General features: G+C 41.2%; 1 protein-coding gene across 1 annotated transcript; it reads left to right on the plus strand.

Moving 5' to 3' along the window:
- The first annotated feature begins 2,410 nt into the window (after positions 1 to 2,410).
- atxn1l (ataxin 1-like) lies at positions 2,411 to 13,002 on the plus strand. Its single transcript, XM_044349019.1, has 4 exons — positions 2,411 to 2,594; positions 4,656 to 4,934; positions 4,983 to 5,890; positions 7,295 to 13,002. The coding sequence occupies exons 2-4, from the start codon at positions 4,778 to 4,780 to the stop codon at positions 8,759 to 8,761; spliced, it is 2,532 nt and encodes an 843-aa protein (XP_044204954.1). The 5' UTR covers positions 2,411 to 2,594; positions 4,656 to 4,777; the 3' UTR covers positions 8,762 to 13,002.
- Positions 13,003 to 13,607: the final 605 nt, after the last annotated feature.

Here is a 13,607-nt window from a genome sequence, read left to right on the forward strand (position 1 = left end):
CTTTGGTCCCCAAAAGGCCTTGAACTGACTGATGTTTTTCAGGTGTTTTCAATTACTGCACCAACACCTGATCTTTTTTTTTTTTTAACATATGGTCAGAAGCTTTTTGTTTGTGTCAGGGCTAGATAAACCAGTCATACTTTTGATTACTTGCAAATGTGCTTTCAAGTATCAACTTAGGCATGTCCTGCATCATTAAAGGACAGGTTCACACTTTTTCAAGTCTGTCTTCCACCACAGCTCAACAGTGAAACAAAAAGAAAGAATTTGATGCTAAAAAGACTGTAAATGTGGCAGATATCCACTAGATATGACTAACTCAGAGTGCTGAAGCCTCATTTAAGTTTCTTTATTTACAAAATGACTGTGTGGACACACAAAATCATTTTGGATATCTGCCACACAGTCTTTTTAGCATCAAATTCCCTCTTTGTGTTTCCCTGTTGAGCTGCAGTGGAAGTATAGTAACAAAATTAGGGACTTTGGCACTAAAAAGACTGTAACATTGAAAGATATCTACTTGATTTGACTAATTTGGACGGCTGAAGCTTCATGTTAGCTTAAATATATTTAAAAGTTTATCTGAAGCTAATATGAAGAAACTTAAATTTTGCACAAAATGACTGTGTGGACAGACACACTGTGGATTTTGGCCCCCATCACTTACATTTAAAGCACATTTGAAGGGGATCTTTTAATAGCCAGTATGAACAGGAGGAAAACCTCTTTCAGTGTTCATATTTTTGATTTGTTTTGTGCTAACATATATCAAAGTGCACCTGAGGAATAGAGAAAAGCCTGGATCCAGGTAATGTTATTCCCCTTAAAAAGGCATTAAGAGTATTTTGTTTGTCTCGTAAGTGGATATAACAGTGACTCAGGTGTATTACATGATAAAGTGCAACCTCCTTGGTTACAATACAGAAAACTGTGGACAGAGCTTGAGACAGAGATTGGAAAACACCTGGATGGTAAATGTGAGTGTGGAGGCGCAGAGACAGTAATGCACATCCTCATAGAGTGCAATAATTACATATACATACAAAGTAGGAAGCTGTTCAAAGACCTGGGAGCATCTAGAGAAACTGTTTTTACTCTGCACACTATACTACTCAACCTGGATAGCCGGAGTAAGATGGCGAAGCTGCTGGAGTTTCTGCACAGTATTGGATCATACTACAAAAATACTAAGAACTGTCAAAAAGCAGCAACCAATAAATAACTGTGGAGGGCAGCAATACGCCAGTGCAGCGTCTATTCTGCCTAAATAACAGAAGAAGAAGAAGAAGAATTGGTGCGTACGTGCTGGACATATGTTTGTTTGTTTGTTTTTTAACTTCATTGAGTACAATAAAGAACGAGGTATATTCTTGTGGACAAAATGCCAGGGGGATCACAAACAACACATAACAAATAGAAAGCAACATAAATAAGAAAAAATAATAAAATAATAAAGAATAAAAAATAATAAAAAATAAAATCAAAATAAATTAAACAACAGAATAGCTAAATAAAGACATTAAAAAAATCACTCATTAACAGTGTTTACAGCCTTCTTATTATTGTAGCTGTAGCTGTAAGTAGCTGTAAGAACATCTCGTATTCTTTATGAAAAACTGAAAAGAGGCTTTTTGTTACACAAATATGAAACTTAGCTAAAATAATAACGAGGCTGATGATGTAGGCTTGTTTCTTATGACAGAGTATTAGGGACACACTGAGAATAAAGTATTTTATTACATTAAAAAAAAGTTGTAATATTAAAGTTGTAATATAACGAGAATAAAGTAGTAATTTTACAACAAAAGTCGTCATTTTATGAGAATAAACTGTTATAACGAGAAAATATAACAGCCTATTTCATAGGCGCAGTCTGCATTAAAATGAGGAATGTGGAGAAAAGTTACACTTTAGACTAGATTGCACAAATGACCAAATACGTAATCTCTTGACACATCAGCACCAGATTATTATTAGTATCAGGACTTTGAAATGATTGTGCAAACGACTGTGTCTATACCGAAGAAAGAACCACACGGACTTGGAAGAAATGGCCTCTTTTGTAAAAGAAGAAATGTCTCGAAGCTCAACGGTTACATCTGATATAACGACTTTTTTCTTGAAATATTATGACTTTATTCCTGTAATCTAAAAGACAAATATTTTTCTCTCAGTGTGGCTCTAATTTTCTTTCTGTTGTTACTTAAAAACCCAAACAGAACATGTTTATACAATGGAGCAAAATCAGCCATTAAATGTACCATGAATAAACCTCTTGCCGCAGTCTTTCAATGTAGTAACATGCCAAAATAAACGAGGCACAGTTATAGACTGTGCAGAGCAAAAATCAACACAATGAAAAAAACACAGGAAATTGAATAAACTCGGTGACGTCATTGTTGAGCGCCTCTGCTGGCCTTCGGAATGGGCTCGACTCCTGAGCCTTGATTTCTCCACTTGTCCCCCAGCATATCAACTTTTTATTTATTTTTATAAAGCAAAGCCTCTTCGCGATGACATTTGGAGGTACGTCTACAGATCGAGACACCGCAGAGGCATCCGTTGCAGACATTTCACGCGTTGCCATGGTAGATGTGAGTGAGTCCATCCAGCTAGCAGCGTTAGCAAAGTAGCTAACTAGTCTGAAGCTTTGGGAGATGTCCAGTGATACGTTATAGCTACAAATATATACAACTAACGGGCCTTACATAGCATTACCTACCATTTTAACCTGTCATCTACATTTATTATTAGTATACGAAGTGTCATGCTGTCATTTATTTATGTTTTGCGGGAAAATAGTGATTCTAAGTAGCTAACTTTAGCCAAGTCACCCACTAGCTAACGGTAAACAGTAACTGAAGTGAAGAGTAACGTTGGCTGGCGGAGATTTCTCGGTTGTAACTATATTATAAGACAGGAGTTGCTTTGTTAGTGTAGAGGAGGCGTTTGTTAGGAGAAGCAGGCTTTTTGAGTGTACGGATAACTGCGCTGAGAGAAACCAGGAAGCCTCTCGAGTTTGGACCAGGGTCTGGTGTATAAATAAAAAAGGAGATCTTTGAGATTGAATCCAGGATAAATGAGTTAACCTGCTTCCTAAAACAGCTCACGATTCACTATGGTGATCTAGCTGGGCTTATACACCACAATCTCAACTTTCTGTCTTTTAGATGTGAAGTGATAGCTGGATTGTAGAGTGTTATCTCTGATTTATATTAGAATAAAGTTGATGTATAAAACCAAAAAGTAATAGTGGAGATGTGCTAAAAAATATTTTGCCTGCTCATTATAAGGTGCTCTATTTGTGGATGTATGTGGGTTCCTCACTTTAAAAAAGGGGCCATTTAGTCATGTTATGTATTTGTTATGTGTAAAATGTTGTGAATGCATGTGAAAAAGGATGTATGCAATTGGTGTGATTGTGAATTTTGATTAGTTAAACATTGTGGGTTTATGGACAGTGTTGGAGAAGTGCCTGCTGTTGTAACTTCTTTGACCCCACTGACCTGTTTCTAGACCAGTCATTTAAACTAATGAGATTCTATGCAGCAAAACTTTGTTCAAACTCGAGCATTATTTTAAATTCTAGATGAGATGCCAAAGATATGCAGGGCTAAGTTTTGGGGAAATGCGTGTAAAATGATAAAGTTATTTAGAATACTTCTATCTGATGAGATGGTATCACCATAAAAAAATCTGATCTTTGGTTTTAATGTTTCACTCAGCATAAACATCAAATAGCTTCAATGAAGAGTTGGAACCAGCTGATTTTTGAATATATGTTATACTGTCGGACAGTGTGGAATAAGATCATTTTTACAACTTTAAGGCCACTTAAGGGGACATAAAACTGGGATGTTTAGCAGTTGAGGTGTGTCGGGGAGGTGTGATGGGTGACTCATTTGATAACTATTAAACAAAATGTCTCCCTTGATTACAATGGTATCACTGTACAAGCGATTCTGTAGTATTTGGTGTGGTGCATAACTTTTTGTTATACATTTACTACTCTGTATAACAAGAGAACAACAACAATCCAAAATGGCTAAATAAATCATATATTCAATACAGTAAGTCAATATTGTAAATAAATATGTACTACTATATGAAGTGCTTTCTATTTCACAGTTTTTATAGACAGCTGAGATAATGAATTTTTAAGACACTCAACATGACCATGTGGGCCATCATTCAAAAGACAAACAGCCATAAACTGGCAAAAAGCTGAAGTGACAGAAAGTACATTCGTTCAAAGTTCAAACAGGTTCAGTTATTGAAGAGAATGAGAAAATCACCCATCTGATAACTCCGATTGAAGATGAAGTTGGTGTTTGGCCAGTCTTTAGGTAGCAGCAGTGCTACAGCCTTACCTGCAAAGTTTATTGGCTGACCGGCAACAGCATTCTCTGCCCATTTCTGTCTGTACAGTGACAGATCAGTGTGGCAGCAGCTTTCCATCTGTGGTTCAGCATAGACTTACACAATCTGTCAAGGACCATAAATAATTTTCTAACAAGCCTGAAAATGAAGATTTGATTATTTTGTCGTTTTTACTCTGTTAGACATTCTTTCATCAGTTTAGCCCTTATGTGATGCAGCTGTATGTAACCCTGAAAAAGATTTGAGTTGTACTTAAGAATCCTTTCTGTTTTCAGGTGAATTGGCAGATGAAGTCAGCCAGGTGATTTCAGAACTGTTTCCTGTGCGGGCGGACTGGCTTGCAAGTTTCAGTTCCTGTGCAGTGCAGTAAAGCTACTCACTTGGTCAGAGGATCGCAATGAAACCAGCTCAGGAGCGCAACCAGGAGTGCCTACCTCCTAAGAAGAGGGATCTCCCAGTTAGTAACAGTAGTGGAACTGGAGGGACAGGGGGAGGTGGGGCTTCAGGAGGAGCAGGAGCAGGAGTAGGAGGAGGAGGAGGTGGTGGTGGTGGTGGTGGCGGCAGTGGAGGTGGCAGTGGTGCTGGTAGTGGTATTGGAGAAGATGAAGTGGTTTCCATCCAGAACTCTGTGGCTAACAGTGACTCTCAGGGAGGGACCCCTGGATCTGGAGAGTGGCTGCGAGCTCAGCCAGGGCTTCATTATGGAGTGGATAGTTCTGATGGCATACCAGCAGTGCCAGTTGACCAGTACAGTATGCTTTATAAAGTAGCTCTTCCATCTGTTACCTACTCACCTACCAGTCTTCACCCAGTGTTAAGCCACATCTCTCCAGCCTACACTGTACACTCTCCTCTCTTGCAGCATCCGGGTCTCCCTTACCCTCCTCTTGGTTATGCCCAGATCCCTCATTCCTCTCTCCAGTTTGTTAGCTCTCCTTATGCAGCAGTACCCTACGCTCTGCCCCCAGGGTTTGTCCCGGGCTCATTAATCTCTCCCTCAGGCACAATCCCGCAGCCCCATGCTGTGTCCCACCTCGTTCCCTATCCATCTGTCATACAGGAAGGTGTTGTTTCCCCACCTCCCCCGGCCCAGGTAGCTGCTCATACCTTTGCCAAAGTTGCAGCATCTAGCGGTGTCCCGCTGATGTTGCCTTCAGAGCAAGCTGCCCAGCAGCACCTTGGTACTGTAGGAGTTCTACCTGCAACAGAGCTCAGCTCTCGAGGGATGCCAGTCTTCTACCATCCTCAGGGCGCCAGGGCTGCCACTGCCACCAGAGACCCACATAGTGCCCAGCAGGAGAATGAACCAGAGATGAATGGAGGGGATAAAGAGCAGGGGTCCAGGGAGGTTGTGCCAGAATCGGCCTACACTTCCAGAAACGCACGGCTACAGCAGGTAGCACCCAGCTCTGCAGCACAGGAGCACAACCAGGACAGAAGCCTGCAGAGCCGCAGGTTGGAAGAGAGGAGCTCACCTGGCCAACGCAGCACTCCAGACAGCGACCTGGAAGTAAGACACATTGTTGGCCTCCTCATGTGACTAATGTTTTCCTGTTATCTGAAACTTGTAATAGAAATGTTCATGTAAATACAAGACCATTTTCATGTGAAGGGATTAGGAATAACCTGGTTATCACACCTTGATTTAAGATGAAGAAACTTGATCACTTGGTCAGAAGTGATCAGTGATCAGGTTTCTAAAATTGTACATATGTGCATGAAAAGACCTCTGATAGATCATTCAGTATGGCAAGCAACAGAATGAACTGAAAGCAACATTTCTGGAAACAGGCTCATGTTGTTGAAGGAATAAAATATTCCAAGAGACAGAAACACTGCAACTTAATAACAGAAAATATACTTCTCACATCATTTTTTTCAGGATGTGAAAGGTGTAATCAGAGTTCCTGGCTTTACATTATTACTGCATGCAAATGTACAGCACTGATCCTGATTTTACTGTGGTATTTTTATATTCAGTCAAATTTATAGAAATTTATATAGCCTAGATATTTATTTTATATCATCAGTATGTCTGTCTTAATTGTACACCTTCTCATTGCGGTGTCTCTAAGACAATGCATGTTTTAATTTAGACTCTACTTCCTTCCTTTATTGTGTGCTGTGTTAATTGGGCAATCACTCACAGCTTCACAATTGCCACTTTGTACCAAAGCTGTGGTTTCATGGAGATTTGTGGTGCCCAGTGAAGCCCACAGTTTGCTTAATTTGTGCTGCTGTTCAGGGAAAGAAGTAGACGATTCCTTAAAAATTAGATTAGTTCAGGCACTGTTGGTTGGCTGGCATCACTGACCACTAATCACTCGAAGTAATTTGTGCCATTTGAATTTCAATTTAGTTTTCATAGTAAGGACGTTATAAAGTAAGGAAATGTGGCAAAAAGCTGCACACTACATCGTTAGCTTAGGAAAATGTTTTAAAATAAGGAAAATAGGAATAACTGGTATTTTTACACCTACAAAAAAGGCAGAGCAATGGTGGCAATAATGTTTAATAATGACTGCTGCTTGATTTGATTTTGGATGTTGTGATTTTTTTTTTTAAAAATTTAAATCAGGCAAGGCTCTAAAAGTTTACCCCCTTTCCAAAATTGTATAAATATTCATATAAAATGATTATATAAACATATAAAATGCTTATATTAAATTGTAAGGCATGTAGAGTATCTTTAGAAATTGTGTGTTGGAGTGAGCTTGAGTGGTGATATGATTAAAATGTATTTATTTACTGAGCCCTGCAGATATTACATACTTGCATACTGTGACTCAGGCTCCTGTGGGAGTACATTTGAATGTCTTGTTGGAAAGCGTGTTGCAACCCAATTTTGAATTGGGTGTTTCAGTAATATTAAACAAGGTCTGACTAACAGTTTATTTGTTTAATCAACTTGCAGGTGCAGCAGGTGGTTGGTCGTTTGGCCTTCCCTGGCCAAGGCAGCAGTGGAGGGAGGAAGGAGGTCTCCTTTGCTCCCTTGAACCTCTCTCAGGGTGCTCAGAGAGCCAGAGATGTCCATGGAGAGAGCACAGGAGTAATTTCTGGCCGCACTGCGTACGCAGCCCAACCTGTGAGTTACAGTGACCCCAGAGTGACGGGTCTCCAGCAGCAAACAGGGCAGCCAGGCCATGCTGTCATGCTAGCTAATGGGCAACCAGTCCTTATTCCCCTGGAGTATCATCCACAGCATCAGCCTCAACCACCACAGCAACACTACCCAGGACAGGCTAATGATGCCTCAGCCAGCCATGCCTCTACCACCATGGCCTCCCCTAACCCCAGCTTTAAAGCCTCTGATCCTTCAGCCAGAGTGTGCCTCTCTGAACGGGCTGTGGGCGAGCCGGCCACAGCTCAACAGCAGCAGCAGCAGCAGCTCCCCCAGCAGCCGCCTGTTCAGCCTACAGCAGATGTGACTCAGGCCTTAGCTTCAAGCCTCATTCCTGCCTCGGCTCCCTGCAACCCGTCGCACTTCATGAAGGGCGCCATTATTCAGTTGGCTACTGGGGAACTGAAGCGTGTGGAGGACCTGCAGACTCAGGACTTTGTGCGGAGCGCTGAGGTGAGTGGGGGGCTCAAAATTGACTCCAGCATGGTGGTGGACATCCGTGCCAGCCAGCAGAGACCAGGTCTTGTGTCACTTCACTTTACTGTTGGGGAGCAGCAGAGCAAAGTGACCATAGATGTGCCCCCGGAGCACCCCTTTTTTGTGTTCGGCCAGGGCTGGTCATCCTGCAGCCCGGAGCGCACGGCCCAGCTGTACGGCTTGGCCTGCCATCATCTGCAAGTAGGAGACGTGTGTGTATCCATCACCCTGCAGCAGCAGCTTCAGCCACAGCAGCAGAAACAACCGCAGCACCATCATTCACAGCAGCAACAGCAGAACCTGTCCAGGACTTTGAGCAAAACCAACGCTACATCAGGACCTGGTCACCAGCTCATGGGGCCACCTGCCCCTCAGCAGTCACGGCCACAGTCTCATTTCAGGATAGACCGCATTCACAGAGAAAGACAGAGGGAGGGGGATAAAGATATGGTCGATAAGGAGGAAGCCACACACTTGGGGGTTGTTGGGCACACTGAGCCGCTCATCAGGCCAAGTAGGACCTCAGCAGAGCATCCCAGGAGTCAGAGCAGTTATCACTTGCACACAGAGGGCTCTGCTTTTACAGGAGCAGGGATGGGAGCAATGCAGGCTGCACTAGGTGCTTCTCAGAGGCGTTGGTCCTCACCTGGCCTCCAAAGATACAGTATGAAGGGAGACGAAGGGCAACGCCCTCAGATAAGCACCTCCGGCCACACAAGGCCCTCATTCATTCCCCAGGAGGTCAAACTGTCCATTGAGGGGCGCTCTAATGCAGGGAAGTAGCATCACATTTGGTAGCAACTATAGAAGAGACTGCCACGAGTAAAAATGAGTCTGACAAGGAGAGAAAGAGGAAAAAAAGAGTGTGAATGTAGCCTCAGAATGTTTGAGATTTTGCACACCTAACAAAAAAAATACAAGATCTTTGTCGTATCTGGTGAGAAGTTCTGGTTCCGTTTCACTCAGCCAAAGGATAAGAGCCTGTGGTATCCCAGCCAGCAGAGGTCTGACAGGGACACGAGAAGCTGAGTAGAAAGTATGTAGCTGATGAAATGCCTACCCTAGTCCTTACACACTGCATTTCTCTTCCTCCCTCCCTCCTTTGTCACCACTTCCTCATACCCACGCTTGGAGGTCACCATCTCATTTAGAATACTCTTGCTTCCTTTTTGACCAACACGGACTACGAAAGAATGTGTTTGTAGCGCGGTGAAGCTACCAACTCTGCAGGGTTTGAGTATTGAAAAGATTACAGCCAATGATCTTTTATCTCCTCCATTCCTAAGATCCTGTTTCCTTCTAAAGCATTTACCCAAAAAAGAGTGAGTTTGCTGACACCAGTGGCTCCTGCGGTGATGTTGGCAGCGTTGACGCTAACTGTCAGTGTATGTTACATTATGCCTCTACGGCAGGAGTCTAAAACCTCTGCTGTCAGCAGAGATATTCTCTCCCTTCCTTGCTTTTCAGGAGGCTGGTCTGCAAAGAGTTGGATCCTCTCTCAGGCCAAGCGTGGCATGTCCCACTTGTCTTACAATCGAAAATAGTGATAAATCAATCAGTCTCTCTATTCAGCAATCGACTTTCACTCCAAAAATAGTTTGAATTCATCATTACACACCATCACGCCCTCCGGTTTGGGCCGACGTAACTAACACGTGTGTGTCTTTGCATAAACGCCACAAATTGGAATCACGCTTTGTTCTCTATGAATGTTAGAGATATCTTGCATTCCAGTATCATCAGTGAGAATATCCATCAGTTAGTGTTGAACATTATTCAAACTTCATTTAGAGAATCATTTCCCATCCTGAGCGACACCCTCCCTCCTCCTCCTCACTATACCTCAAAGCTTTCCAGACCAGACCGGTGACTTTTAATGCAATTTTGAAATGGTGTAATTAAAGGAGGAGGCACTGGCTGGTCATCACCAAAGCTACCTGTGGGAATGAACATCCTGTCACATCACTGACTGCAGGACACTTTAGCGTAAACCCTGGACAGCGGGGTGGAAGGGCCTTCTCGTTTGAAAGAAAGCCTGTGTGCGAGTGAGTCATCCACTAGGTGTTCTTTCTGTCCGCAACTTGAGTTACTGTTTGCTCAGTTACCAAATTAAAGCAATAGTTGTTTTCACAGCTCGCGGCTGTACTGCTCTCCATAAGGAATCTCTCTTTTAATCTCTACATTTGAGGTGTGAGATCTCTTTTAACCCCGACTTTTAAAGGTGATGCACTATTTTGGTGTTCATTTTCTTCGATTCTTCAGTAGTTCTACACAAGCAAAGCACGCCTTTTGATAAATTTCTCAAAAACCATTGTAGATTAAACAGCTTCTCTTGTTTGATTCTCCATCTCACTGATGATATTTTATCTTGTATGGATTTACTCAAGTGCATCTTTAAGAGAGGCTTGACTCTAATTAAGTTGTGAACATAGTTGTGAACATTATCTTCTGTATTGTCTTTTTGTTTTGACGTATTCCAGTACAGTACGGTCCTTCGCTGTCGTGCTAGGACATACTTTATCCAACGCATCTTATGATTGTCTTGTGTTGCACAAATGTCACTCATTGATTTCACACTGACCTTGTAATAGGAATCACAGTACAGTAGATGTTTTTTTTTTTTTTTTTTTTATGAAGGGAATATGTTTAAAGTGTTGTTGTTGGTGTTTTGTGGTGAGATCGAAAAAAAAACTGACTTGCATTTTTAACTCTGTTTACAAATTAGCCAAGATGAATGCTGCAGTTTCCTCGTGGTGACAGAATTTTTTTTTATCCTCGTCACTGAAAAAAAAAAAATTTTTTCAAAAGGGTGAAATTGAAAATAAGTGCAATTAGATCACACATGAAATCATTCAGAGGTTTCTAATCAGACTGCATACCACGCACAGACATTCCCATTGAAAAGCGTGACTCACACAGTACCAGTTTGTGTTTCCTCACCTCTGACAAAACATTTGATCACCTTTAGAATAGTTCATACTTTTTTTTTTCATATCTCCTTTCATGTACGTGCTCAGGCACAAATCTAAGGATTTGTTAGTTACATTGTTGTCAGTTTTGTGTCCGACTAATGTGCCGGTGTCAGTACTTGTAGACTTTTGAGCTAGCTTCTCTATTAGCCCCCCAGACACTGTTAGAAATGATGTCTTCTGACCAGCAAGGGTCCCACTTCCAGTGCTACACAGAAGCAAAGGTATTAGATTTATTTCATACACACCCGCTTCCCTGCCCCCCACCCTCGAGTAAAGCCCCCGCCTCCTTGTGGTCCTTCGAGTACATAACCTTATGCTCTGTCCTCAGGTTGAGGGGCATGAGAGAAATATCCCACAGGATTGACCCGAGGACTGAACAGGGCCTAGTAGACTCATCCACTGGTACTGTCATTATGAGATTGCCATTCAGAAAATAGTTTTACTACCATTTCAGAACACACATCACACACTCACCACGTTGTGTTTTTTCATGCTGTAAGCAATATACATAATACCTGAAAACATTTCACATAGTCTTGGCGTTTTCTATGCAGTAAACTCAGTATTGTAAATGTCATTGTCTTAAGTATACCTGTCTGAAGCAGCAGGGCAGGTTGGCTGATGCAGTCTTTTTACGCTGATGTCTGGTTATTGGATTTATGCTTTATTCTTCTAGTGATACAAACCAGTATTTTGCTTTGCTACTTTTTTTTTTTTTTTTTGCTCAGTGGTTCCCATCTTCCCACCCGTAAGTCACAGTAAACTCTTATTGTCTTCTTACGATGCCACACAGCTGGAGCCGTACCACTCAAAATGAGTGTCGCTCACTTTCCGTGTGTTAATCCAGCATTGTTTTTGGCACAATTGCCACTCAAACGCTGTGTTTTAGGTCAACATGCATTTGGCGGGTTTTGAACAGTGCAGGCAGTGCCACCTGTGACTTTACCTCCAGTTAATTCTCGCAACAAAGGCCATCCTGTGCTACCACGAGCCTTCAAGCAGGAGAGCTCCACTCGTACCAAGATGTCCGACGGATTTTACTCACATCACTTGATAGTCTGTTGCTGTAATTGCACTAAATGCCCTTCTTTACAGTGTTTAAAACTGTTGGTAAACTGAAGAGTTTCAAAAATGTAAAGCACACAAAATCATGGAGAAATCACAAGTTGTGTGTTTCTGTAGATAGATGTTTTTGGTTTTTTTTGTACAGATAGCTTTGATAATGCTTGTCGATAATGCCTTAAATTCTGCTTTGTACAATGTGTGTTGACATAATGGAATAATGCTTCTGGTAGACTTGGTGTTCCCTTTTCAGGCTGTGCAAGAGCAAATCACAAATGTCCAGCCTTGACACTCTTGTCATGCTTACAAGCTGAAATGAATATTTAGATGTCCCAAAGGGTGACAATGAATTCCCTTTTGGCCCCAAACGGTTCAACCATGAAATGTGCAACTTTAATTGTGTGTGTGTGTGTGTTTAGTTTTTGTTTTTCTCACAATCTATTCCGTTACAGTTCTCAATGCACTCTTTACTTAACATTTAATTCCTGTTTTTTCCCATGTGTGGACGTGAAGTAAATGGAAGCACTTCTTACAAGACAATGCCAAGAGCATCAGCAACAGAAGGCAATCCATCAACTCTTACACACACACACACACACACACACACACACACGCAGACAGACACACGCATCTGTTGTTATTTTTATTGTTGTTGCACAGGATGCATACTTTTTTTTTCATCCATAGAATAAATGGATTGTGTTTGGTGTATTGTGCTTTGTACCCACAGTCTCTGGCCAACAGAAGGTGGGTTTGAGTGTATGGAGACAGACAGGCTGCGTAAATCTGATAGCTTTCCATTGGTGGTAATGTGACGGTTTATTTGTTTTGTGACGTTGGCAGTGCAGATTTTTTTTTTTTTCTCCCTGTGTGATCTACTTCCTATTGTTTGATCCAGTATTGAACTGCAAAGGTGAATTTAAGACTGTTTTTGGTATTGCTGATGTCGAATTAAATCAGGAGAAATACAGAACGGTTTAAAGTTTTAAAGAAGTCTGTGTATTTTCAGATTTGACATTGTACTTTTTTGGCACAAGGTGACACTGCTTTTTATGTGACGTGTAACTATCTTAAAAACAAAACAAAAAACAGTATCTTTTTTTTTAAATGCCTAAATCTGCAAAATATATGCAATGATGTAAATGTAACATTCAATCCTCAAGTATAATCCAGGTTGTATGAACTTTGTATAGCGAGTTTTAATATCGTATGGCCGTACCAATATGTATTGATCTTTATCAGAAGCCTTAGAGTTGTCGACCCAAAGTGCTCCCTTAGAATACCCTACACCTACCTGAATTTAACAAAGCATTAATATTTCTATTTTGTTGCATTTTCATTTGTACCCTTTTTGAATAAAATAGATTTGTACTGTATATTTGTACCACTCTGTGAACTACTTAGGGCGGTTTTTGTTTTTTTGTTTTGCTGTTTTAATTCTATGTACTTTAAGGACACAAAGATATTGTATTTTTATTGTTACAGCTAACTTGGAGACATTGCATTTATCATGTTTGTTAAGTAAACACAATATAATATATATATACAAATATAAATATAAACTATTATCCAACTTGTGTGCTGTGTTTCTTAAG

Source organism: Thunnus albacares, chromosome 1 (assembly GCF_914725855.1).
Source record: "Thunnus albacares chromosome 1, fThuAlb1.1, whole genome shotgun sequence".
NCBI classification, from domain to species: domain Eukaryota; kingdom Metazoa; phylum Chordata; class Actinopteri; order Scombriformes; family Scombridae; genus Thunnus; species Thunnus albacares.

What these genes read in the sequence shown, in the direction of transcription:
- atxn1l (XM_044349019.1), top strand. Translation starts at nt 4,778, where the DNA reads ATGAAACCAGCTCAGGAGCGCAACCAGGAGTGCCTACCTCCTAAGAAG. An exon ending in AGGAGGTGGTGGTGGTGGTG is followed by an intron (nt 4,935 to 4,982) that starts GTGGCGGCAGTG and finishes GTATTGGAGAAG; the next exon opens with ATGAAGTGGTTTCCATCCAG. An exon ending in CTCCAGACAGCGACCTGGAA is followed by an intron (nt 5,891 to 7,294) that starts GTAAGACACATT and finishes ATCAACTTGCAG; the next exon opens with GTGCAGCAGGTGGTTGGTCG.